The 24,725-nt window shown below is 54.8% G+C and overlaps 11 protein-coding genes across 11 annotated transcripts; 3 read left to right on the top strand and 8 right to left on the bottom strand.

Annotated features, from left to right (window-relative positions):
- Positions 1 to 574: 574 nt before the first annotated feature.
- On the bottom strand, positions 575 to 2,400 carry BO70DRAFT_364371 (phenylalanine--tRNA ligase). The gene has a single exon (XM_025543794.1). It carries the CDS (start codon positions 2,335 to 2,337, stop codon positions 790 to 792), a length of 1,548 nt encoding a protein of 515 aa, XP_025397057.1. The 5' UTR covers positions 2,338 to 2,400; the 3' UTR covers positions 575 to 789.
- Positions 2,401 to 2,591: 191 nt separating this feature from the next.
- BO70DRAFT_106090 (uncharacterized protein) lies at positions 2,592 to 3,082 on the bottom strand. Its single transcript, XM_025537836.1, has one exon. It carries the CDS (start codon positions 2,937 to 2,939, stop codon positions 2,694 to 2,696), a length of 246 nt encoding a protein of 81 aa, XP_025397058.1. The 5' UTR covers positions 2,940 to 3,082; the 3' UTR covers positions 2,592 to 2,693.
- A 65-nt stretch (positions 3,083 to 3,147) lies between these two features.
- grpE (mitochondrial nucleotide exchange factor MGE1) lies at positions 3,148 to 4,015 on the bottom strand (the record flags this gene model as incomplete). Its single annotated transcript, XM_025539542.1, has 3 exons — positions 3,148 to 3,180; positions 3,242 to 3,670; positions 3,752 to 4,015. 3 exons carry the CDS (start codon positions 4,013 to 4,015, stop codon positions 3,148 to 3,150), a joined length of 726 nt encoding a protein of 241 aa, XP_025397059.1.
- Positions 4,016 to 4,479: 464 nt separating this feature from the next.
- BO70DRAFT_106087 (uncharacterized protein) lies at positions 4,480 to 5,564 on the bottom strand. The gene is made up of 2 exons (XM_025537835.1): positions 4,632 to 5,564; positions 4,480 to 4,578 (listed from the first exon to the last, which is right to left on the bottom strand). The coding sequence occupies exon 1, from the start codon at positions 5,436 to 5,438 to the stop codon at positions 4,875 to 4,877; it is 564 nt and encodes a 187-aa protein (XP_025397060.1). The 5' UTR covers positions 5,439 to 5,564; the 3' UTR covers positions 4,480 to 4,578; positions 4,632 to 4,874.
- Positions 5,565 to 5,569: 5 nt separating this feature from the next.
- BO70DRAFT_398734 (uncharacterized protein) lies at positions 5,570 to 6,211 on the bottom strand (the record flags this gene model as incomplete). The annotated part of the gene is made up of 2 exons (XM_025546808.1): positions 5,570 to 6,069; positions 6,181 to 6,211. 2 exons carry the CDS (start codon positions 6,209 to 6,211, stop codon positions 5,570 to 5,572), a joined length of 531 nt encoding a protein of 176 aa, XP_025397061.1.
- Positions 6,212 to 6,587: 376 nt separating this feature from the next.
- Positions 6,588 to 8,208, top strand: cbpA (putative calcineurin binding protein). Its single transcript, XM_025543795.1, has one exon. It carries the CDS (start codon positions 6,848 to 6,850, stop codon positions 7,727 to 7,729), a length of 882 nt encoding a protein of 293 aa, XP_025397062.1. The 5' UTR covers positions 6,588 to 6,847; the 3' UTR covers positions 7,730 to 8,208.
- A 641-nt stretch (positions 8,209 to 8,849) lies between these two features.
- BO70DRAFT_398736 (arginyltransferase) lies at positions 8,850 to 11,139 on the bottom strand (the record flags this gene model as incomplete). Its single annotated transcript, XM_025546809.1, has 11 exons — positions 8,850 to 8,975; positions 9,065 to 9,366; positions 9,431 to 9,496; positions 9,567 to 9,664; positions 9,717 to 9,953; positions 10,002 to 10,163; positions 10,225 to 10,347; positions 10,407 to 10,469; positions 10,544 to 10,619; positions 10,719 to 10,763; positions 11,082 to 11,139. The coding sequence occupies 11 exons, from the start codon at positions 11,137 to 11,139 to the stop codon at positions 8,850 to 8,852; spliced, it is 1,356 nt and encodes a 451-aa protein (XP_025397063.1).
- A 2,074-nt stretch (positions 11,140 to 13,213) lies between these two features.
- On the bottom strand, positions 13,214 to 13,766 carry BO70DRAFT_106257 (uncharacterized protein). Its single transcript, XM_025537837.1, has one exon. The coding sequence runs from the start codon at positions 13,647 to 13,649 to the stop codon at positions 13,296 to 13,298; it is 354 nt and encodes a 117-aa protein (XP_025397064.1). The 5' UTR covers positions 13,650 to 13,766; the 3' UTR covers positions 13,214 to 13,295.
- Positions 13,767 to 15,298: 1,532 nt separating this feature from the next.
- On the top strand, positions 15,299 to 16,149 carry BO70DRAFT_106265 (NUDIX hydrolase). The gene is made up of 2 exons (XM_025537838.1): positions 15,299 to 15,466; positions 15,589 to 16,149. Exons 1-2 carry the CDS (start codon positions 15,418 to 15,420, stop codon positions 16,014 to 16,016), a joined length of 477 nt encoding a protein of 158 aa, XP_025397065.1. The 5' UTR covers positions 15,299 to 15,417; the 3' UTR covers positions 16,017 to 16,149.
- A 740-nt stretch (positions 16,150 to 16,889) lies between these two features.
- BO70DRAFT_296830 (DNA-directed RNA polymerase II core subunit RPB3) lies at positions 16,890 to 18,101 on the top strand (the record flags this gene model as incomplete). The annotated part of the gene is made up of 3 exons (XM_025539548.1): positions 16,890 to 16,943; positions 17,031 to 17,599; positions 17,708 to 18,101. The coding sequence occupies 3 exons, from the start codon at positions 16,890 to 16,892 to the stop codon at positions 18,099 to 18,101; spliced, it is 1,017 nt and encodes a 338-aa protein (XP_025397066.1).
- Positions 18,102 to 20,484: 2,383 nt separating this feature from the next.
- BO70DRAFT_296685 (uncharacterized protein) lies at positions 20,485 to 22,431 on the bottom strand (the record flags this gene model as incomplete). The annotated part of the gene is made up of 2 exons (XM_025539544.1): positions 20,485 to 21,800; positions 21,873 to 22,431. 2 exons carry the CDS (start codon positions 22,429 to 22,431, stop codon positions 20,485 to 20,487), a joined length of 1,875 nt encoding a protein of 624 aa, XP_025397067.1.
- Positions 22,432 to 24,725: the final 2,294 nt, after the last annotated feature.

A 24,725-nucleotide genomic window follows, 5' to 3' on the forward strand; every position in this document is an offset into this window, starting at 1 on the left:
GGGGGGCGAAGGAGCGGAGAGAGTGTGAGTGAGTGAGAGGCAAGATGCAGAGGGAAAGACGAAGAATAAGAATTAAGTCCGTCCGGTTGGTTTGTCTCACTACCGGTGCAGTCCAGTCTGACGGCACTGGATAGTAAGTAATTCAATACACTGCCCTGGTAACAAACCTCGGGGGGCGGAACATCGATCAACTCCCCGAAGCCCTGCTTCTCGGTTGCGCTAACCGATCCCGGACCTGTGCCGCCAATCAGCGGCTCGGTTTCGGGCGGTCGGGCGGATGCCGAGTGGTAATCATCGGTACTAATGGTGTATTTGTATTGCCGCCGGTTCGCCTTCAGGGCAGGCGGGGCGAGGGCAGAAGGGAAATGGGGTTCGTTCAACGAAGGAGTTGGTTACAATACGGTCAGTGTTTCAGTTGCTTGATGGTGGTGAGGAATGGCCAGTCTGCACTGGTCAGAGGGGTCGGGCTTTCTCCTTGTCGGATGACCTGGGTCGTAGTTTGTTATTTCATCTGACCTAAGTTGTCTCGAGTCGCTACGTCACATTGCATATCTCCTATGCGGCTACGTGGTTTAAGCTCTGGAGCGGCGGCTGAACGGAACGATGGAGAGCAGCGCTTAGAGTGAATCGGTTCTGGAAGCTGGGTGTTGAATGGAGATAGGTGGTTATCGTTTTGGGCAGGGTTTATACACAGTTATGGTACACAAGGGCATGCCCGGCAGTCTCCTGCTGGTTATAGTACATCGGTGCCGTTGAGGGGTGGTAAGGTAAGTAAGGGAGCTGCTGCGATCACCGCAACTCGACACGCAGTTGGCCCACAAGCTGCTGTCGAACCTTCTTATGAAGATTGTTCGTCTCCTCATTAGTTAGGGTGCGTTCCAGGCTCCGGTAGTTGATGCGGTAGCACATGCTCTTGCGGTGGGTCTTGGGGTGGGTGAACTCGTCGATGAGCTTGACGTCCTCCACCAGGTCACCGCCCTCCCCACGGACGATCTCCATGATGTCGTTCTCATGGACGGGCACGGCACCACCCGCAGCACTGCCGCCGCTGACGGCAGCCGAGGGCAGCCAGAACGCCACGTCCTTGTAGCACGCGGGGTACTTGGAGAAGGGCTCGAAGCGGGTGATCTCTCCCGCCCTGAACTGGGAAAGAAAGCGTTCATCGCGCGACCAGAACAGACGGATATCCGGGATGTTAAAGAGCAGCATGGCAATGCGCTCCAGGCCGATACCGAACGCCCAGCCGACGCGGTTCGGCACATCCGAGTTGATCAGCAGCTCCTGCTTGATAACGCCGCAGCCCAGGACCTCGAGCCAGTCTCCTTGCCAGAACACCTCCAGTTCCCAAGAGGGGCTCGTGAATGGGAAGTATGCCTCCACCCAGCGGACCTTCAAGGGCTCCGGTTGCTCGGTGGCACCGACGGCAGCCTTGCTGGCCTCGGTGAAAATCTTGATCACCATCCGTTCGAGAGATCGCTTGAGGTGCGCCGCGATGGCCTCGACTTCCTCCGCGCTGTGGTGCTCAGCCTGGAGTGGGTTCCGCTGGGGGTCCATGGTAGGGTTGGGATCCTCCACGACAACGTCATGCGCAGGGATGCTGTTGACATCCTTCATGATCGCAGCAGCAGTCTGGCTGGCGTGCTTCAAAGGCTCGTTATCCGGGCGCTTCCAGAGCATCGCGCCCTCCATTTGATGGAAGATCGGGTAGTGGCTGCGGTCAATGGCATCCCTCCGATACACGTCCGCAACAACAGTATAACCCACTTCCTCCGGCCTTGTGCTCTCATTGCGATTGATCTGCTGGAAATACGCCTGCTGATGGGCGCTGGTATGCGTCCTCAAGACCGTCTTATCGTTGATATAGTATGTATCCGTGCGACTGCGGCCGGGGTGATCCAGAGGGAAGCCCAGGACATCGAAGTTCTGCGCCGTCGAGACGACGGGGTTCTTCTCGGTGTAGTTTCCGTAAGTCGGGCCCGCGAACTGACTCTCGATCAATTGGCGCGTAATGGCGAGCGGGTGGTTCTCATCGAGGTATAGCCGGCGTCCGACGTGGGAAAGGATTGTGTCGGGGGAGTTGGTCCATTCATCGGTTCGGTAGGAGTGGCCTTCGATGGTCAATGACTTCGGTACAGAGGGCCGGGTGGTGGGCTTCTGATCGGCGTCGTCTGTTTTCTCGTTCGTCCGGCGAACTGCCGTAGAGCTCCAGTCTCTCCGCTTGATGGCCAGAGGCTCCGAGAATTGCGACAGCGGAAGGCGGATGCTTCGACGGGGAGATGCAATTGCCCACCTGGCGCTGCTTGCGCGCAGGGCCCGACCGGTAGCGAACAGACGCATGGTTGGGAGTTGCGCAAAAAGGCAGCAATTGATTCGGAGAGCAATCCACAGCTCGATGCGGCGGCGCTGGAAAGCTCCGTCTCCAAACCACCCGGGCCGGGAAAATGAGCTCCCGAGCCAGCCCAAATGGTCACGGATCGCAGCGGTTTGAAGATACTTCCGATGGGAAGAGATTGCTTGTGAAAAAACAATTGCAATTGGAATTAAAATATTTCGTTGCCCAAATTACTGGAAGAACTCGCACTTGGCAATTGGTCTGCACATATACATCCTATATGTAACGCTCATCACTTATTGACAAACACGAATAGTATGTTTATTTCATTGATCAAAGGACTTTATATTAGTCGTCTAGATCAAAAGCTCTGCATCGCCATCCAGGCCATCAGAGTGATGCAAGGGAAAAACAACATGATCAATGCCATGCAACCGTCATCCACATCCGTGCCCATGCCAATCCCAACATGAGAACACCATATTTCATGAAAGAAAAGGAACAAGACACCAGCCATGAGGTAATATACAGAGTAGGGAGGAGAGAGTTGGAAACAACGCCGGGAAAACAGACCAGGGGAAAAAAAGCTCACAAGGAGGCGACTCATGCGCCTCCATCACATAGGAAGGGTGTATCATACACATGCGTTCATGGACAAAGCAGAAAGGATCCGGGGCACCCGGATGTTATAGCCCCATCAAATTAACATAAGTCAATCCCCATCGTAGCGAAGACATATTTGGTATATTATACAAGAATACAAGATAGAAAGGGTGGCGCGGAAGGAGGGAAGGTCAAAGGATCTGTCGAACGATTTAGGTGTTCTTGACAACACCGACCTTGGCAGCCTATGGAAAGAAAAGGTCAGCATCAATATTCTGTGGAATTGGTGGGTAAGAAGTCACATACCCGCAGGACGCGGCCGTTGAGGCGGAAACCAGTGCTCTGGGTGTACATGATGTCGCCGTCCTCCTTGCCCTCGACCTTAGCCATGAAGGTGGCTTCGTGGACGTTGGGGTCGAACTTCTGGGTCTTTCCGTCCTCAGTGGGCTCGCTGGGGTCGAACCGCTCCAGACCGTGCTTCTTGAGGGTGTTCAACAGGATGTTCTGGGTCATCTTGAGACCGGAAACAAGCTCCAACAGGTCCTTGTTCTCCTCGGTCTGGGGAGCGCTGAGCTTGTCCTTGGGCACAGCAAGCAGCGCGCGGTCGAAGTTGTCGATACTCTCGAGGAGGTCGGCAGCGAAACGCTGGATGGCGAAGTTACGGGAGTTGTCCATCTCGCGCTTGGTACGCTCCTGGAGGTTGAGGAAGTCGGCAACGGAACGACGGTACTTGTCCTATTGAGGAAGATCAGCAAGAGCCCACGCGATAACCTGGCATAGAAAGATAGAGCGACAGCCCTAGTTGCAAGAGCTTACCTTCAGGTCAACGACCTCCTTGTTCTTCTCCTCCAGCTCCTTGCGGACGGGGTCCTCGGCCTCAGCCTCCTTAGCTTCATTCTCCTTCTTCTCGCCATTCTCAGGCTTGTTCTCAGTGGAGTAGAGACGGTAGGCGGATTGACGGGCAATTGGGCGAACCGACTGGGAGAGCTGTGACGTGCGGAGGGCCGATGTGGTGGCTGACGTCGAGCGGACGGACAGCAAAGACCGCTGGGCCTGTCTGAGGAAGGTTCTCTGAAACATGGTGAAAGGAAGGGGTGAGGATTTTCCGAATGGACAGTTAATTGAGAGTAAGGTCTGGATGAGGAGTGAGGTTGTAGGGACGAACTGGATGGTTATCGATGGAAACAGAACTTTCCGCGGCATCACCTGACCGCCTTCAGCGGGAGAATCCTCGGGCCGAGCAATTGGCACTTTTCGCCAAAGAATTGCAGGCTTTTAGTGCTATTCATGTCAGAATTCGAGACTCAATACCTTCAATGTCATGCCAGTATACGGAATTGCACTATATATGATCAATGGCGGTGCTGGTTAGCAAGCTGAGATGCAGGATACCGTCGTGACGTATCTCCGATATAGGAAGGCGGCAGAAAAGGCGGGCGGAGTACTGCCGCCATCGCGCAACTTTATCGGTGACTGCATGGGGTTAAGCAAACATCGGACGTGCATATAGTAACTAGCTGTTGACCAGAGCGTCCCTGGTCGGCAATTCGCAGCTTCTGCGGTTATTTGCCCCTACTGAGTATAACTACTTTTGAGATAGGACACAAAAGCCCAGCCAAAGCCCGTCCTGTTGGCTACGATGGCTACGAACCATAGCAATTAGCAGTCAGGTAAAGCAGAGCGCATCTTCGCTTACCGTTGAAGCTAAGTCTCTTCATACGAAGTTGGAAGGCCCCTTTCACGACGGGAATTGCAGGATCTGATGGTCGAGTCCGCTGCTCTGAGCTTTGTCTAAGGTCCTACGCCATGACTGAAAGTCAATCCAGAATGGCAGTGTGACTAGCTCCAACCGGCGGGGCTTCTTCGTAAACATAACCGTCATCTGTACTCGCAGGATGTAAGCTTTAGGACCCTCCCAAGCTGTGGTCCAGACTGCGCCCTAATGCCAAGGATGAATCCAACACAAGCCCACTCGAAGGATGAGGAGAAGCCGTTCCTTCTGTTGGGACTTGCCGAGTGGCTTCCAAGGCTGGTGTATATGTTCAACTGCCAAGCAGCATGTTCCAGGACACGAGATCCCTAGATCGCTAGAAGTGTAGTTGCTAACACCATGTTGGCTGCCTCGTGTACCCGGGTCACATCTACTCGGCCAAGGCGTATAAACTCCGAGCAAGCCTAGCCAGAAAGGCTCTTGAGTCAGTTTAGAGCCTCGCCCTGTGACCGGAAGTTCATGAAATGAAATGAGGTGAAACAACCGGTTACGCAGTAATGATAGCCTCATTGTGGTAGTATGCAGTTGAGACATCGCCATGAACCCGTGCGCCCACAGCTGCTGTCTCAGATCATATGCCCAGCCGAGTATGCCACCGCAATAGAATTGATGGTGAACCACTTGGCTAATTAACAAGATGGACCCTAATGAGGATAAATTGCATGACCGGTACACATCGAGGGAGGGAACCGAGTGGCTATGCCAGTACACGGTAGTCCGTAGTCCGGACATGGTCAGGGCTCAAGGCTTAGCCTGGCCCGTCTCTGCAGCGTTACACAGTGTCCAGGCAGTCGCTGGATAGGAGGTGAAGGGAATGGGATACGAGTGAGACGAGCAAAGGAAAAGCGAAGGATCTCGAGGCGTCATGAGCCTTGCAGAGCCTGGTTTTTAGCAGCGCCGAAGGTATGGAATGTGCCCAGACCTGCAACGGTCAGGATAGAGATACAGCCGACTCCGACAGGGTCTTGTGAAGTAGATATGTGCAATGCAAACGAGGCCGCAGATAGGGTTTTGCCAATCCCAGGGTCCTGGTAATGGGGCTCTGGTGAAAGTGACAGCCGACTTCCGCACATCAGGGCTCGGGGGCTCGGAGGCTTTGGGAGGCTTTGGGAGGCTTGGGCGAAGTACGTGGCCCGTATGTATGCCGAGAAGAAGCTGCGTATGAGCAAGGTCAAAATCTTGCCTGCCTGGAGCGAAGCGCAGATAGATTGGGGGCAGCACTGGTAGGTATCCATATTCCACGATCTGCTATTCAGCGTCGGCTCCCCACTGTCGGGGCGGAGCTGCATGGCCGAAGGATGCGGAGAAGCCTGAACCATGGAATGTGCGGGATCCTTCTGAGATGGCCAGATAGGGGAAGGAACTAGCGAGCAAGTAGGAGCAATCAGGTGTCACTGTCAGCGGGCCTGAGTTGACAGGTTCAAGGCTGGTGATGGGAGTACTGTGTAGTGTCGCATTGTCCCCATCCCCATACCGCAGCCTCCAGCATTCTCGTCAAGCCACATTGGAATCCACCGCTTCAGCCACAGTCAGGTGAATCATCGAGGCGATCTGCGTGTCAATAACACTTTGTAAAAACCACAAAGCACTCAGGATAGCAGGATAGACCAATAGACCAATAATGGGAGGGTCTAGTGGCAATAGTGGGTAGTGGGTGTTCAGCCACGCGGACACGGCGAGACCGTGGCGAATGCAGCATCAGGATGCGTGCGGACGACTGCGGAGATCGACAGGAACGGCGACCGAATTTTTTCGATGGGGGAAGGCAGTGCAAGCCAGTAGTAGCAGTGGCTGCGCCTCCCCGGACGACGAACACGGATTGGGGGGTTGCGCTTATAAGACGCGGGCGCATTCTTCCTTATGACACTTACACTCGGACACAGTACACAAAACTACTCCTCTAATGCACTGCAGTTGACTCGACCAAGGTTGTGGTTCTCCTTGAATAAGCGCCCTCCAGTCGTGCTGCTCGAGCTTATCTCTCTTCTCCTCTTCTTCTCCTCTTGTTGGTGGCAATCAACCGAATCCGTCCATTTATTATCTCCACCTCCACCAACACCACCACAACAACCACTTCTCCTCCATCTCTCTCTCATCAACCACAACAACCACAACAACAACACAAACAACACCATCCAAAAATGGCTTCCCCCCCACAATCCCTCGCCTCCTCCCCCCGCACACACGCGCGACACACCTCGCGCCCCTCCCTCACCCTCGACATGAGCAACCTCCCCCCGCTCACCCAACCAACCACCGCATCCAACACACTGATCATAACGGACCTGAACGACCTGACCCTCTTCCAACCCCCCTCCCTCACCATCCTCCGCAGCCAACTCTCCATCCTGGGCCCTCTCAACTCATTCTCCCCGCTTCCCTCCCTCCGGCGAATCGTCTGCTCCTTCCAAACGGACGCCGACGCGCTCCGCATCCGCAAAGACCTAACCGCATCGCCACTCCCCCTGCTCAACCGCCCAACCCTCCACCCAAAGATCTACTTCGGCGAGCCCACCCCCATCCTCGACGCCTCGCGGCCCAAGCTCCTCGAAGCCCCGCAAGTTGACAAGCTGTTCTTCATCAGCCCCCCGCCGTCCCCGCCGCACGGCTGGGTCATGCGCCAGGAAGATCCCCCGAATAAGGAGGTACATGCGACGGATCTGGCGCTGGCGCTGGCGAAGTTGAAGACGGAGCAGACTGGTGAGGGCGATGCGTACCCCGGGGCTTTCGAGCAGCAGCAGCAACAGCAGCCGGGGACGCCGATGTCGATGACCTCCGACAAACGCACGGGGAGCTGGCCCGTGTCGTTTTCGCAGACCCGCAGTCGGAGCAGCACGCTTATCTTCCACCCCGAGGAGCATGGCAGCAGCCCCAATCTGCCGGCGGTCATGGTCGAGGATACCAGTGCCGGGGCCGCGGATGATATAGATGTCGATGATGTGGACATGAGTCCCATCGAGATGGTCTCTGTGTCCAAGATGCCGCCCAAGACGTCCCGCCCGCCCGTCGAGTTGATGCATTGAGTGATTACACACACAGCACGCTGGCATTTGTTTTCTTTTCTTTCTCCTTTTCTATTCTTTCATTCTTGCTGTACAGTTTGACGGTGTTATTTCCATGGTCGTTTTTTCATTATAATGCTTGGGATGCATGCATCGTTCGGCCATCCGGGATTTTGTTCTTACTTTTGCTTTGCTTTTGCTCTATCTTACTCATGGATGGCGTTTTGGGATGGAATGGAGTGGAATGGAACGGGAGAACGTCTTTGCGCGCACATACTGGATTCCTCATGAAGCATGTTTTCTTTCCAGCATCGTTGGTTTGCTTTGATCTTAGGTTGATTGGGCCAGTCCGATATACATACCTACCTACCTACATACCTACATACATCGTATCGTGGCATACATAAAATTGATGACCTGAACTCCTACTAGTCATTTTTATCACACTACCCCTCTCACTCACTCACTCACCCACTCACTACCTTACTACCTTACTACCTCACTACTCTAATATCCGGCTTTTTTTTGTTTTGGCTTTTTTTTTTTATTGTGTAGATCTTTCGCATGTACATGTAGACAGACGGGTTCGGGTTTGAGATAATTGTGTATTGGTTTGGTTTGGTTTGGTTTCAAATCCATCTACAGGGCTAAGGTAGGTAGGTAGGTAGGTAGGTAGGTAGTACATTGTGTCGAGCACAGTAACTATAACACCATCATCATGATAAGGTTGCGTGGAGATCACGTCCATCCACTAGGTAAGTATTCAAATAAACAGAACAGACCCGGAATGGCCGTGCATTGCATTGCATTGCTTTGCTTTAGTTTCAGATCCGTTATAACGGACCGTACATAGTACACATAATATCTAGCATAGAGGGCGTAGTATACTACCATGAATGATAAAACTACGTGAAGATCATATCGATCGAATCCATCCATCTATCCACCAAATACCTAGTTAGATATCATCCTGTCCCAGCTACTTAATTAACTAGTAGGTAGATAGATAGATAGATAGATAGATAGATAGGTAGGTAGGTAGGTAGGTAGGTAGGTAGGTAGGTAGGTAGGTAGGTAGGTAGGTAGGTAGGTAGGTAGGTAGGTAGGTAGGTAGGTAGGTAGGTAGAGATAGAGATAGCATCTAATCAAAAAGCACCACCGCACTATTCCGAATAACCTCGGGACCCAACACGGCCGCCAACTCAGCCACGATCCCCTTGACCGATTGCGGGTTATCCAGGGGCATCCGCTCCCAGCCCACGAGGTCCTGACATAAACTATCAGTATATGAGGTACAGATTACATTGAAATAGAGACAGAGATGATGAGGAGGTGGGGGGGGAGGAGGATGCTTACGATCATATGCACGAATGACCCATGGACAAGGAGAAGCCAGTGATCTAGATCGATGGCTTTGATTTCGTCTATTGTCATGTTTCCGGGCATGTGCAGGTCGAAGAGGGAGACGTCTTCGTCGTTGATTTCGGCTTCGGCGTCGACTTGTTCGGTGGCGGTTGTGGTGGTTGTTGATGTGGATGGTTCAGAGGTGGCGGATTGGGATTGGGATTTGCGGTCTCGGGAGAGGGAGACGTATGGCCGCTCGTCTAGTTTCTTGGATAGTTCGCCGTCGAGAGGGTCCCATGCGTAGCTTTCGGGGTCTGGGATGAGTTAGCTCGGCTTGTTTCTAGCTCTGGTGGGTGGGCGGGATGGGATCGAACCTACCTAGGATGTACTGCGGGCGGAATGTGCCCTTGTAGCGCATCTTCTGGCACGAGTGGATGTAGTAGCCTGGGTTGTTGGAGTTAGTTGGTTGTTTGTATGTGGGGGAATGGCGTGGGAAAAAATGGTGGCGGCCTACCCATGTAGTAGTACTGGTACTCGGCCTCGATCGCGAAGGCGATTTCCCTCATTGCGCTGAGCTTTCCGAACTCCCACTGCTCGTAGTCGGGGTCATAGCTTTGGTTATTAGAGTAGTGACTAGGGTGACGATCGACGATCGATCACTTACAAGATATAGACCGAGCTCACCCCGCTTGGCATCAGATCCAAGACCGCCACGGCGATGAGCTTCCCGTCCAATCGATAGCACTGGTGCCAGGAGCCCAGCTTCTTTTCGTCCGACTTGGCAGCATTGGCTGGGGACCGCGTGATGCCTGAGCAGAGGAAGCGTTTAAAGTCCTTGGTTTGCCACTTGGAGACATCCTCTTTGTGGACAGTGGTCTGGTACTTGAGGAACAGTTCAAACCTAGGACAAGGTAAGCATGCGCCATGAGCAGGTTGTGATGGTACCTACTTAGCCTGAGAAACGGAGTCACCCTCTAGGTTGACCTCGAATCGGTGAGCAGGCTCCAAGTGTTTCTTGGTCTTGGGGTCGATGGGCCGCTTGACGTTGCTGTATTCAGCCTCGTGGACCGTGGAGAGGAGGTCAAAGTTGCATTTCCGGTGCTTCTTCTCACTGCGACACCGGGTGGTCAGCCCACGCCCCCGGTCTCTTGGATGATATGACTCCTACTTACTCCCGCGTCTTGGGACAAAGATATGCCGCTCTACGAATGTACTCGGGGCCCAGAACGAACTTGTTCCAGCGGTTGATGGCCTTCCGCTGGTCTTTCCGAGGCGTGAAGGCCGGTGCCTCGAGCCTGTGGGAAGTGAGCGGAGCTAATCGCGAATGAGAAACGGGGGGGAGGCAATTACACACCTCATCGTATAATGGGGACAACATGATCGTTGCAGGTTCTGTTTGTAGTACAGCGTGCCCGACCTAGACCGGGATCAGCGACTGAGCATTGCCAACGGGGGACATGTGGCTCGCATCGCGACAGCGAACCGTCGTACCTTCTCCAGCCTCTGTTGACGAGGGTTTCATAATGCGCCGGACGGACGGAGAGCGAGCTAGTGTAGTAAGAGGCACCTGCAGTAGACGCACATCAGTGGTCCCATCCGGCAGCATGAAGGCATATCCGCGGTGGACTGTGATGGGGGAGTTGAAGGTGGGCCCGGAGAGACTCACTTCCATTATCAGACTTGCAGTAACCGCAAGAGCTTCGCTGGTAGCCTAGATGTTGATGTTAGGGAATGTTGGGAGCATCCATGACCGGCGGACGATGAAAATGCACGGTCATTAGTTGATCGGAGAATATCCACATCGTGGATCAGGATGAGACCAGGACAGTCTGCCAATTGCTGCCGTCGGCATAGATGGGGATGGGGACGGTGAGGGGCAGCGATAAGTACATGAGGGGCAGTTGACGGGAATCACCCAGGATGGATGGATGGATGGAGAGATGGACGATGGATCGGTGAGAGGCAGAGAGCCACTGGGACCAATGATGTCTGCACGGGAAAGAGAAGGCTATTCTAACTGGCTGCTTACCAAGAGGTCGGAAGAGCGACAGCTTCCTGGCCTGTTCGGCATCGACAATGGGCTCCATGGCGTGTCGAGGGGTCGAGGAGAGCAACTTTCTCTCTAGTGCGATGGGGAACGGCTTTGCTGGCAGCACTCACGGCGGGACAGGCAGAGACAGATGGATCCGGATGAGATGATAACCACCGAGAGTTCAGGTCCGGTGATAAAGGAAGTAGGGAGGATGTTGAAGAGAAAAGAGTGAGTTGGTGGAGGCAGAGTTGGATGTTCAGCGGGAAGACTACGCCGTCAAACGCCCTCCCTCAGGCAGCACCGACTGCCTGACTGGCCAGACCATCGCCGACTTGACAGATGGAGATCGGATCTCTCTATCGACATCTACTACAAACCTACTGATCCCAGTAGTGGTGGTATATTTACAGTCGCTGCGACGCCCTGTGCCTTACCACCAACCCAGCAGCCCTCCCCGGAAGTAGAAACAAGGTTGAGGGGGAGTTGTTGATGATGCTTCTAGAAGAAGACCCGAGCTGCTGCTGCAGCAGCTGCGGCATGTAAGAACCGACCCCTGCCTGGTCCTTTGGTCTTGGTCTCTTGGTCTGCTGCAGCGAGGCTTATTCCGTGATCCCGTATCCTCCTCCCTCTTCTCCTCCTCCTCCTCCTCCTACTGCTGCTGTTTCTTTTGTCGCAGAAGATGCTGAGGGAATCCAAGACTGAATCAGTAGCAGGAGAGAATCTCCAGGATTGGGCGACCAACCGTGCCGCAAGTTGATCATGGCGTCCCCAGTAGCTCCATTACTGCTTTCACTCATGTACAGACGACTAGACAATCCGCACTTCCGCAGGAGAACCTGCCAGGGAAGGTTAATATACCGTGGGCGTCGGATTTGGATTTCAGATGAGGCCGAGAGGGCTTCGATACGGTACGGTCTGGTCCGGGGCGGTACGGACAGGCCCCGTTACGATACGCGTATGTAAGGAGGGCGGTACCTGGACTTTGATCAAAGCGGAAGTTGGCCAAGTGTCCGGCAATAATCCTCCTGATGGTGATGGGGATGGTGATGGTCTGGCGATGCCCGTCGGGGCTCAAGCCAGACGGAATGTGGTACCAACCCAAGCTACTACCTAACATACAAGTGTCCGACTCAACGATCCTGGAATCCCTCCTGCCCTTCCGTCGCGAATCCCCAGACAATGACATCACGTGCAGCATCTCCCCCCCCCCCCCCCAACGTCCAAGCATCGCATCATCGGCATCACCACGGCCGTCGATGCTAGGATCTGCGGATCCGCATTTCGACAGATCGTTGCTGTGTTGTCGCGTCCAGATCCAATCGCCACCGGGGAGTTTCTCAAGCCACTATTAATCTTATGTGCAGGCTACCTCAGTAGTCCCATTCCTTTGCAGTTCAGTTAGCCACCGCATTGTCCGAGCAACATCAACATCCCTCGGATCGACCCCATGGTTCACGGTGGAGGTCTGGAGGGCGCAGACAACCCGTCCATCATTGCCGCGCAACCGCCATGGCCGGACGCAACGCAACGCCCTGCACGTTGCTCTGCCAATCCGGGTGCCCTTTGCCTTCATTGTTGGGCGGTCTCCCGCGCATCTCCCCCCTTGTTCTTTTTCTGGCAGGAGGTTGCAGGAAATAGAGTAGCTCAAAACTTCGGAAAGCCACCCTCGCGGCCATTCGAGGATTTGTGGCCGGCTGGAGGGTGGTGCCCCGCATCCGCTTCAGCAACCTTTTTCCCCCCCCCTTTGGTTGCTTGCTGGTGATGCCCGTCAGCCAGTGACATCGGTGTGCCTTCCAATAAGCCAGCACGGATCCGAGGACCTAATGTATGCAGGGCATGCCCGTCGCATTTTACGGTATCCAATCCGTAGCTGGCTTGCGCGCAGGCTGGACGGGGAATAAGAGAATGATTGCAATAATGAATGCTCAGATGGCAAATAGGATCTGATTTACCACCGCTGCTCGCTGCCTCGTCGAGCTCCCAGACAGAGTAATCACTCGGAAGGAGCGCAACATGTCCCACGTACTCCGTACCACAGCACTGCATGTGAAAGTCATATCTGATATCATTCGTGGGAGAGACGCGTTAGAAGCTCTACTGCATGAAACGCGATGCTGTGATCTGTGCCATGGGCAGCCGGCAGGCAGATCTGATGAAGTGGATAATAGTATGGATCAATCGTTGGAGCCTAGATACATTAATAGTATCTACCTAGGTCGCAGCAGATGGTCTGCAACTGTTCCACTTCCACTTCCACTTCCACTTCCACTTCCACCAGGCAGGGCAGGGCAGGGCAGGGCAGGTCCCGCCGTACCGCAGTACCGCATCCAGAGTTGGTAAACGAGGTGGACCGAACCCGGTTTTCCTTCGGGTTTTGCTCTTCTCACCGTGATTGCTGGCGCTGGGCCTGGCACCAGTACGGAGTAGCGATGTAGAGAAAAAGGGCACCAATAATAGACAAATCTTAATCAGTGCGCAAAAAAAAAATAAAAAAGAAAAACGAGACAGCAAAGGTAAAAGAAAGGGGTTGGCAAACAGCCATGCGGGCAGAAACGATGGCTTCATGGTTCATCTATCATTGACCCCAAATTCCCTCCCTGAAACCTCACCATTCGACCGCTGCGCTTACGGCGGACGGACAAGACAAGACCGTTTGCTTTACTCGGCCTGCGAGACCGATGGAGACGCGATTGAACCTAACCTAATTTACTCGCTGCTAATGGCCGAAAGTGTCGAAGGGACTTCTGTTCCACTAGTCTGGGGCCCTAGTTTGATAGTGCCACAAGGCCCTGAGGTAAATGAGCGACGTCGCTGCTGACGGAGACACGGCAGCAGTCCGTAAGTACCGAGTGTCCCGAGCAGAGCTTTTGCTGGCAAGTCAGGGGACGGCGATGCAGTGGGTTGTGCTACTTTGTCCATACATACAGATCGCCCGACGAATTTCGTGCCGGTGTGTGGGCTGTGGACTGTGGACTGTGGACTGTGGTGGACGACAATTCTTGATCCCTTGGGCCAGCCGGCTGGTTGTTGTGGAACCCCGAGGAGCCCGCAGGCCTCGGGAGACTCAGGAGCAGTTCATGAGAGGGCAACAGACCTAGTTCGTCCCTCGGGGGCGTTGAGCCACCGAAGATGATCCAAATTACCCAGACGAAGGCATCGCGAATGGGGAGGCCCCAGGAATGGATGACATTCGGCACACTCCACTGTTGGCGGTCGCACGTAGATACATACAATCATATAGGAGGGTCGGACTATTAATGGATCAGATCAATCAAAAAAAGGGACGAGTAGAGAGCGCCCCTGGAACACGAAGAGTACTACAACTATCCCAGCGATCAGGATGATGACATTGAAACGGCAGGTGCTCTTCCGTACGGTAGCAGTAACAAAAAGTAACATTGGGGACGGTGCCAACCAGCACAGCAACCACAGCAACTGTACCACCACCGCGCGGTACCTGTAAGTACTGGGTACAGCGAGACCATGACTGTATGGGCTGTATGACGCGTACCGTTTTGGTATTACAGCGGATGGATCAGCCCAGGACGCGCACCCGCCAGCAAACGGCACGTCCTGTGGCCGTCACGGTATGTACTCCGTACCGCCCATGGTGGTTCAGCTGCTGGCCCGGAGCGGATTTGCGCTGGGCTGGCCTTCCATCTTCCAGGCCGGATCGCGCCGCCCGTTCAGTATTACTTACCCTACGATGACTATCCCCAAGCTGTCTCTCTGGCGTCCCCCCCCCATCCCCTCCGTCCCTCTCGCCTCCCCCCCCCCCTCCGTCCCTCCCTCCACTCTCCCTCCACTCTCCCTCCTCCCTCCCATCCTTTTCCCTTATTTTCCTGATATCCCTCCGATTATGATGTTCTCTTCCCCTCACACGTCTCCTTCGAGGTTCCCGTCCGTCGCGGGAGTGAACGGGGATACCTAATTCCTGAAACTTCTCTTCCAGTTTTTTGTCCCCAAAAAATTTCTTGTCCTCGACCGCCTCGCGGTTTCGCTTCGGAAACAGAAACGAACAAACGGCTCACCGGCCAGCTCTCCCCCATCCCACCAGGCTGGGTCTTTTGTTTCAAATCCCTCTCGTTTGACATTTTACACCTCCCTCCATCCTGACAGCTTGTCCCCCGTTTGTGGCCTGGCTCTCCGTGTCATTGACCTTTAAACTTCCGCGCCTCTTTCGTTCCTTTTGACACCTGTGTCGCGTGAAGCGCAACTTTGCGGTGTGCCACCGGTTACCCGATTCCTGTCCATATAGACCATCTCCTAGGCGGTTGTCTTAAGAGGTCTCTACTTTTCCCCCTATACATCCTCTCTCCTTTCTCCGGCCAAGATGTCGGAACCTCGCTCAATGGAGGCCCGTACGGGCCGCACAAACCAACGTGAGTAATGATTACATCGATCGCCCTATGACGCGATTCCCCGTTCCCCTTTTCCAAATCGTCCGTTCTGTGTCATTCTTCCTCCCGTGTCGCGCAACCGTCGCTAACTCGCGTGTGCTTAGGGTACGGATCGAAAGGCGAACGACTCGTGGCCGGTGTGGTTCCGCTGTCGGCGGATAAGACAAAGGTGCTTATGATCCAGTCCTCCGGGCGCGGAGGCTGGGTGCTCCCCAAAGGCGGTTGGGAGACCGATGAAGGGAGCGCTCAACAGGCGGCCTGCAGAGAGGCCTGGGAGGAGGGTGGAATCGTGTGCACGGTGCATAAGGACCTGGGGTTGATCCCGGACATGCGGCCGTCGTCGTTACTGACGTCCAACGCCCCGAAGGCATCATACCAGTTTTTCGAGGTCACGGTCGACCGGGAAGAGGACCAGTGGCCCGAGATGCACAAGCGGAAGCGCCAATGGGTCAGCTACGCGCAAGCTGCCGATGCTCTGGCCAGTCGTCCAGAGCTTCTAGAAGCGCTAAATCGCAGCTCCCTGCGGAGGTAGCGATGGCGCCACATTCCTCTCTCGCCGAGAGGAATTTTTAGGTTGGAGAATCGCCTGCGGGCGGGAACATCCATCACGACTTGAAATGATTCTGCAACCGAAAAAGCTACCTTCCCCTTATTTTCTGGTTGGCTATATTGCTTGGGTTCTTTTTAATCTTTTTTTTTCTTCTTTTCTTTCTCTGCACGATCGATTGGCGGCTTGATGGCTTTGCGCACGGCGCGCACTCACCACTATAGAATTCCTGACGGAGCGTCAGAATAGAATGTTAGAGGAGTACGGTCTGGCGGCAGTGATGCCGACGGATAGGGCAAAAGTTGGTGTCAAGCTGACACTTGGGATCGGATTCTACGGTTGGAGCGGGCATCTGATTTGGGACAGGGGTTTCTTGGACCTCGGGGAGGTTTCTTTACCAGCTTGATATACCCTTTGACGACATGGGTGGTTGGCTCTGGCCCGGAGCAGCCGACATTTGCCTCTGCAAAGCTAGGAATCTGACTTGCAAGAAGCGAGCATCATGATTAACGGACGCTGTCTGTTCGTAGTTGTATGATCTAGACAAGATGTAGACGAGCGCGTAAACCGTATACTTTGTATACTCTTGGTGTACTGTACTTGTACTTGTACCTGTTTCTTTCGTCGTGATTCCTGAGGCACAGTGAGCGCATTACCCGAAGGGGCAAAGCGCGGGCGGCGACGAACTCAGCTTCCGCCGCCCGTCGTTCATTCATTCATCCCATTCATCTTGCCTCGTCTCATCTCCGCCTCCAGCTCCAGACCATCCTCGACACTCCCATCTCACCTCACTACCACCTCTCACACAGCCCTCCCTCTCTCATAGTTGGCGCCTCCGCGCTGCTACCCGACCTCACAATGGACTACGAGATGGACATCGAGCCCACGGGGCCTCAAGTCACTGTCCGCGAGGTGAGCACCCCAATCAACCAGCCAGCCAGCCAGCCATCCATTCAAACAGCCAAGCAACACCTCACTAACTCCCTTCCCAAAACCCAGGCCGAACCCAACCGCGTTGACTTCAAACTCACCTCCGTCGATCTCGCGTTCGCCAACTCCCTCCGGCGCGCGATGCTCTCCGAAATCCCCACGATGGCGATCGACCTTGTCGAAGTCGAAAAAAACACCTCCGTGCTCCCGGACGAGATGCTCGCCCACCGTCTGGGCCTGATCCCGCTGAACAGCAAAAACTGCGACCAAGACGTCGAGTACACACGCGACTGCGAATGCGAGGACCACTGCTCGCGGTGCTCGGTGACGCTGACGCTCCACGCGCGCTGCACTGGCGACGACATCATGCGGGTGTATGCGCGCGATCTGGCGGTGAGCGGCGAGCGGGCGAACGAGTGGGTGGGAAACCCGGTGCTCATGGATGCGGAGGGCAATGGGCCGTTGATCTGTAAATTGAGGCGCGGGCAGGAGCTCAAGATGACGTGTATTGCGAAGAAGGGCATCGCGAAGGAACATGCCAAGTGGGCGCCCACGGCCGCGGTGGGGTTCGAGTATGATCCGCATAATAATTTGAGGCATGTCGATTATTGGTATGAGGAGGATCCGGCGAAGGAGTGGTATGTATTTTCTCAGTTGCTTTGTCTCTCTCTCTCTCTCTCTCTCTCTCTGTCTTGGGTTGGGGACAGAGGCAATGTCTGAGGATTGTGCTAATGTGATGGTGGTAGGCCCGTCTCCCAAAATGCAGCCTGGGAACAAGCCGCTCCTCCCGACCAACCCTTCGATTACGACGCCCAGCCGAGTAACTTCTACCTGGATGTCGAGAGCATCGGCACCCTGGATCCCGATATGATTATCCAGCAGGGCATCGTGGTGTTGCAGCGCAAACTGGCCTCTGCGATTTCGTCTCTCTCCGGCACTGAAGGCGCAGATCGGGGCGGCGCCATGGGCATCGAGGATGAGGATATGATGGGTGTGCGCAGTCCGGATGCATACGAACCACCGGAGGGCATGGATGGCGGGTTCACAGCGTATGCGAACGGGGGAGCCACGAGTGCATGGGGCGCCAGTGCAGCGACGCCGTATGGTGTTACGCCGTACGGGGGCGGATATGGATTCTAGACTCTTCATCTCTTTCCTCTATTTTTGCCGGACCGGAGAAATGGCGTCGCGTGGAAGACCATGTTGCATGTTACCGGTGATGCGTTCGGGGAGACAACAACGAGAAAAGGGCTCACATACATGCACATATCGCCGCTGTGCTCAGGGCGCGGAGTCGCAGATCGCAGCCAGCGCGTGCTTGCAGGGGTGAATGGAGTGGCCTGAGTAAGCTACCCTCAATCAAATGCACACGCCATGTTCACGATATACCGTTATACCTTCTCCCCCGTCACTGAAGACCGGCTCGGCATCTTCCTTCCAACCTTGGGACAAATATCAAGTGGAACGGTCTACAGAGCACTTTGTGGATGCATTACAGGCGCGTGCATGGGATCAATATGGCGTCCATGGAGTTATGGTGTCCATTCCTGCCTTGCGTTGTCTTTGGGGGCTTACTATCGGGCTGAATGTGGAGCAAAGATGCCCTTAACCAGACTTCCAGAGTCCCGGCAAAGGTGCTTCAAAAGACGGCCCGGCCCCATGGATGAATGCCATCTGGAAAATGATATGAATACCTACTGCTCCGCTGCAATATTAAGGCCTCCCCCCATCCCTCTCAAATTATTAGGTTGCAAGCTCCATCTGTATAATTTAGCCTTGGTGGTTATGAATACCAATCAATATACTTACTTACATACAAACAAACAAACAAACAAATGACCATTCTTGCATTCCCGGGCTGCTAGGTAGATGAATCAAGCACCATGCACTCGCTACTATGAAGCAGCTTTATCAACTAAATGCTGGCTGTCTATTATGTATCGGATTCCGATCCTGCAGTATATCATATCATCTCAGAGAAGCAGGAGAACCAAGAAAACCAAGCCCAAATATAAGTGCTAAGTAGCTCTCAATTCCTATTCATATCTATCGACCTACTTACCTACCTGCCTGCCTGCCTATCTATCCATCCATCCATCCATCCATCCATCCATCCATCCATCCATCCATCCATCCATCCATCCATCCATCCATCCATTCATGAACATCCTTCCTAATCAAGTACCTCTCGCCTTCATTAGAGTAAGTAAGTAGTACGGATAGCCGTCATTCCCACTCTCCCCGGTGCGGTGAGCTTACTTTATTTTCCCCTGGGCTGGACTGGACTGGACTGGACTGGATTGGATTGAGTACGTACCCATGTATACTCTATCCATCCACCTAACTAATACCAAGGTAGTAACCAAAAAGGAACCACCCGTATCTGATCGATCTATGATTGATTGATTGATTCCTCTCAGGCTCAAATCAAACTCAATTCCATGGCTTGGCTTGGCTTGGCTTGGCTTGATCTGGTTTGGAGATAGAGTTGGAGGAGTGGGAGTTAGATTGGTTGGCTGGCTGGTTGGCTGGCTGATTTAACTTCATGTTGTAGTTATACTTATATTTATATTCAGGAGAGAGTAGAATAGAATATAATGAATGGATACTATGACTAGTCGGTAGGTAGGTGGTCATATATATCCATCTATCTGTAACTAAACCCATGCTATCCATATTGACTGGCTGCCGGATCTTAATAAGAACTGATAAGTTATTTATTGTACACTCTAAACATGTCAAAATTGAATATAGATATAGGAAAGCTATAGATATAGAGATGGAGGTGGTGGTAGTGGTGGTAGTAGTAGTAGTAGTAGTAGTAGTAGTAGTAGTAGTAGTAGTAGTAGTAGTAGTAGTCGCTACAATACACCTCACCACAGCATACCACAGCATACCAAACAACCATCACAAACTATAAATTATAAACAGGAAGAAAGCCCAGAACTGAACCAACATCAAATCCAAATCCAAAAGCACCAATGCCATCACAAACACCATCCATGACTAACACTATCACCACAATACCAAGCGCCTCGACAACCACCATTCCAGCTCTTACCTTGTCGCCCTTATCACCCACCCTTTCGAAAACCCAAAACGGAAAAAGAACAAAAACCAGACACGCCAACCAGATCTCGTCTATGTTTTCCCTCATCGCCTGCATTCGCCGTCAATCAGATGAGCCCTAGATGGAGTATAGAATAGAAGATAGATAGACAGAGAAGAGAGAAGACGCCAGCCAGAGACCGAGACCGAGAAGACGCGCCGGTGAGAACCGAGCCAAATCCGTGACCCGTAACCTGTAAGCAACCCGTAGAGAACGCCCACCATGTGCATAGCAGACAGGATCAGACCTGATCAGATGAAAACGCCATGTATCCGGGTAAATGCGATGCGATGCGATGTGATGCGATGCTTGCGCGCGTGCAGACGAAAAGCCGATGATGCAGATGGATGCAGAAGGAGAAACCAGGAAACGCCTGCCCATGCATGCTTGACCGAATCTGTCGGCATCGCATCATCAGACCCCGTCGCCCAGATCGTCCGATCCGTCCGCCAGCACGGGATTCTGTGGCAGTCGGCGCCCGAACCCGTAGTAGAACTCCAGCGTCTTGGCCTTCTGCTTCTCGCGCACCGACTGCAGGTAGTCGTAGCTGCCCTCCAGGCCGCGGATCTGGCCTTCGATCACCGCCCCCACCGGCCCCAGCATGCGCCCATGGCTACGACTACTGGACTCGACTGCCCCTGTGAAGCTGACTGAATCGTTGCGCCGCACCAGCGGGCTGACGAGCTTGCGTCGTAGTGTTTCGAGGTTGACCTTGAGGGTTAGTAGGCGGCCGCGATGGTCCATCAGGAGGTGTTTGTTAGTGACGGTGCGACTACGGACGTTGGCCAGCAGCTGCTTGTTCTTATCATATTTGCGCACCACCGCCGCATTCGGGCCCAGCACCCGCGTCCACAGCGAGCTGAGCATCTCGTCTTCTTCGCGCTCTTGGGCGTCCTCCTCGCGCACCACCGTTCGCTGCAGATTCAGGAACTGCCGGTCGATGGACTCGAAGAGCGCGAACAGCGCCGTCGAATGCGTCAGCTCGTTGTTGATTGCCTCCTCGAGCACCGACAGCATCTCGGTGAAGGCGCGCGTCAGAGCGGACCGCGTGCGCTGCGCGGAGGTCTGGCCGAAGACGGTGGTGACGAAGTTGCCGAAGGTCGTAGGCGTGCTGGTGAGATCGCTGCCGGACCCTTCCCCACTCGCGCCGCTAAGCCGCTCCAGCGCCCCGAGTCGCGCGAAGATGTCATGGAGGTTGTCGAACACGATCGACGGCAGCGTGCTGGGCGGTTGCAACGACAGCGTCTCCAGCTCGCGCTTGGCCCAGTCCATGGCGATCAGGATGGAGTCGATGTCGCCCTCGACATCGGAGAAGAAGCGCGCCAGCTCGAGGGACAGCGACTTGAGCGACTCGGACAGCTCGTCCAATTGGCGCACGATGATCGGCGCGCTGGTCATGTTGGTGCCACGCACCGATTCCCCAAGATCCCAGACGGCCACCCCGGTCTCCTGCAGCGCGGTGATTTGATGCGCGCCATTCTCCGAGTAGTAGATGAGTGGCTCGAAGGAGCGCGCAAAGCCCGACAGCTTCACCAGATCGGGGATCGCCTCGGGCACACTGGGCAGGAACAAGGCGCGCATGAACGCGATCGACGTGAAAGCAACGATTACGGAGAGGATTGCATTTGATTTGGAGCTAGTGATCTTATCGAATTTGGATCGCAAATAACTAAAGAACGCGACAAACGGTTCGCGGTGCTGGACTTCGGCGCGCACGGCGAAGCGGATATCTTCATCGCGAGAGTCAAAGATTAGTCACCCGTGCCAGGAAGCTGCAGAAGTGCAGACAAAGGGTCGCAAACCAAGGTAGAGCCTACAGTTGCTGAGGTTATTTCCCGCCCCCAAATCCCCCGCCTCGGCGTCAGGGCTGGTCCGGGCGCCTGCTGGCCGCGGACTCGGCGACCGGCCTTTCTGCGGGGTGTCTGCATCCATCGGCAGCGGGACGCTGGCTGCGATGGTGACATCTGCCGTCTCGGTAGACTGGCTGCGTTTACTGGCGGTCGGCCCCTCGAGCGCATCCTCATACTGCGGGCTGGGCTCGCGCGATTGCGACGGGCTGAGGCCCACGGTGGGCTTGAGACAGAGGCGGTCGTGATCGACGGTGCGCACGTAGGGCTGACGGCGGTACCATCCACTTCCCTGCACGAAGTCATACCTGCGTAAGCCCGGCGGCGACCAGCGCTCCCCGTTGGGCGTCAGCTCCTCCTCCTCGCCCTCCGACTCCTCGGAGCGAAACCCGGAATGCTGGGAGGGGAGGCCGAACATGGGCGAGCGGCGGGCGTTGCTGTTGTTCTCAAAGTCCTCGAGCGACGCATCCAATGACGGATGATCGTCGAAGGTGTTGTCCAGCTCGTCTAGCATGATAGACGGCGTTGCGCACCGGAACCCCAGAGAAGCTAAAGCCACTTCGATCGCGGCGACGTCGGGAAACGACGGCTTGTGCAGCGAAGACAGTACCTTCAGAGGGTGGTTGGTGGTGGAAGGAGGTTGTGGCTAGGGCGATAGATCGCGGGTTAGTCGCAAGCGCGCGAAGATACGGTCAAGGGAGGAAGAATCTAATGCGCCGGGAGAGAGCACGAGGAGGAGAGGGAAAGGGGGGGAGGGAAGCATAGGCAAGGAAAGGGATGAAGAGTACAGGTAGCTGGTTAATGACGAGGAGGCGAGTATGATCGAGGACAGAGGGAGGAGGAGGGGATGCTAGACATGGGAGGAGGGAGAAGTAGATGCGCGGCGCGGGAGGGACGAGAACCCCGGGGGAAGGCCTGGGTGCCTGAGGATTGGCAGGCAGAGAAGAGACCAGGCCGGCCCGACAAGAGGCAAAAAGAGTCAGTGACTTGTCACGGCGGGTTACAGGGGCGCTTGCAGGCCACTGGAGGTGCCACCTGGACGCGATCTTGGGTGGCTGTTGAGCTGTTAGTGGAGGAGGGGACCTCGAGGTCTGCCTGAACTGGATCTGAGATGAGTCTGAGTCTGGAGTCGAGTCTCGCGTCTCGCGTCTCGAGTATCCGAGTCAAGCAATAGATAGATCAGGTATGGGTATGACTCTGGGTAGCAGGTACGGGGTAGTAGATAGAGGTATGTGAGAGGGTACCGAGTACGCGGGGGTAAGTATGAAACGCGTAGTCTTGCAGACTTCAGGCCCAGGAGGTACAGGGAGTACAGGGAGTACAAGAAGTACGAGGTACGGCGAAGGTACAGAAGGCAAGGTCGGCAGGTGTAAGTCAGTCAGTACAAAGAGGTACAGGATACGGCCCGCCCGTCGCATCCCTTCCTTCCATGGCTGGGGTTTTATCAGGACCGCAGGCAGTCAGGCAGCCCCAGGCAGGCCCTCCAGAACTGCAGGTGAGCCGGAGGGGCGCAGCGTGGTGGCTGGGCCAATCAGCGGGCGACGCTCCCGGCACGGGTCAGGTGGGATCATGGGATGCTCATCCCTACAGCCCCTCGTCGTAGCCTCCAGTCTGTCGAGTTGCAGAAGGCCAGAAATAGATCGATCGAGAGATGGATTGTGATAGAAGGACGGAAACACAGACACAGAGAGAGCATGGCTGCCAGACTGCCCCGATCCATGGCTCATCTGCGGAAAAGGCTCCCTCGGGTCGGAGCCCGAGTGAAGAACGAACGCTGTCCGTTTCCCATCGATCGGTTAGGTTTGCCCGCGCATGATTATCTACGCTTAAGCTTCGAGGGTTTGGCTCCCAAGAGCCGTTGCGTGCGAGTAGAGAACAACCACAACCATCTCCACATCCACCTCCACAGCCAACCCTCTCTGACCGACAGATGGTCCCAACCCAACCCCAACTCTCGTTATCTCTGCTACCAACTGCCTGCCCTTCGGAGGATTCCGCATGTTACCACGAGATAGACAGATAGACTGACAGAAAGGGAAGAAAGGGAATTAGCCTTATCCTGTACGGAGTAGGAGTAGTAGGACCCTTGGCCTGAACACATGACCTCCTCCTCCTCCTCCTCCTCCCACCCACCGTTACCGTTCCACGATATCAATCAAATCTCCGACTCCGACCCAAACCGGTCGTTCCCGTAGTCCACACCATCTGCCCATTAATCCCCCAATCCCCCCCCCCCCCCTCTCCCCCACGGGAGTGAATGGATGGGTGAAACGGCATCGAAAAGCAGACAAGTGAATGAATCGGTTGCGGTCACGGGAGACGGTGCTTGGACACCCTCGATCTTCCGAAGTGGTTGGTCTGGGATGGAGGGATGGAGGGATGGGCGGTGGTATCTACTCCGTACCTTAGTACTAGTAGTAGTCAACCATCTGCCTATCAAAAACGGCCTGACAACTGGCCCAACGGCCGGTCCAATGACCAGGCTGCTCTGCCCTCCACGGCTGCAAGGATCATCCGCCAGATTGCCGGTGCAGTCAGTGGCCACCGTTGGCCGGGGAGGGAGAGAGGGACAGAACGAAACGAGGAAACAATCCCAGCCAGACAACCCGACCGTCCACCACCCCTCCACAGTCCACACCCCTCACCCTTCACCCTCCCGGCCTAGATATATGCACCGCATACGTGGAGGCCGTCGTGCAGACGCATCCTTCATCTCTCATCCCCCGGTGCCCCCATGTCCCCTCCAATCCCCGGCCGGAGGTGGTGGCACGTGATTCACCTGAAACACGGGACCGGCCAGCGCACGGC

This window comes from Aspergillus heteromorphus (genome assembly GCF_003184545.1).
Source record: "Aspergillus heteromorphus CBS 117.55 chromosome Unknown BO70scaffold_23, whole genome shotgun sequence".
Lineage (NCBI taxonomy): Eukaryota > Fungi > Ascomycota > Eurotiomycetes > Eurotiales > Aspergillaceae > Aspergillus > Aspergillus heteromorphus.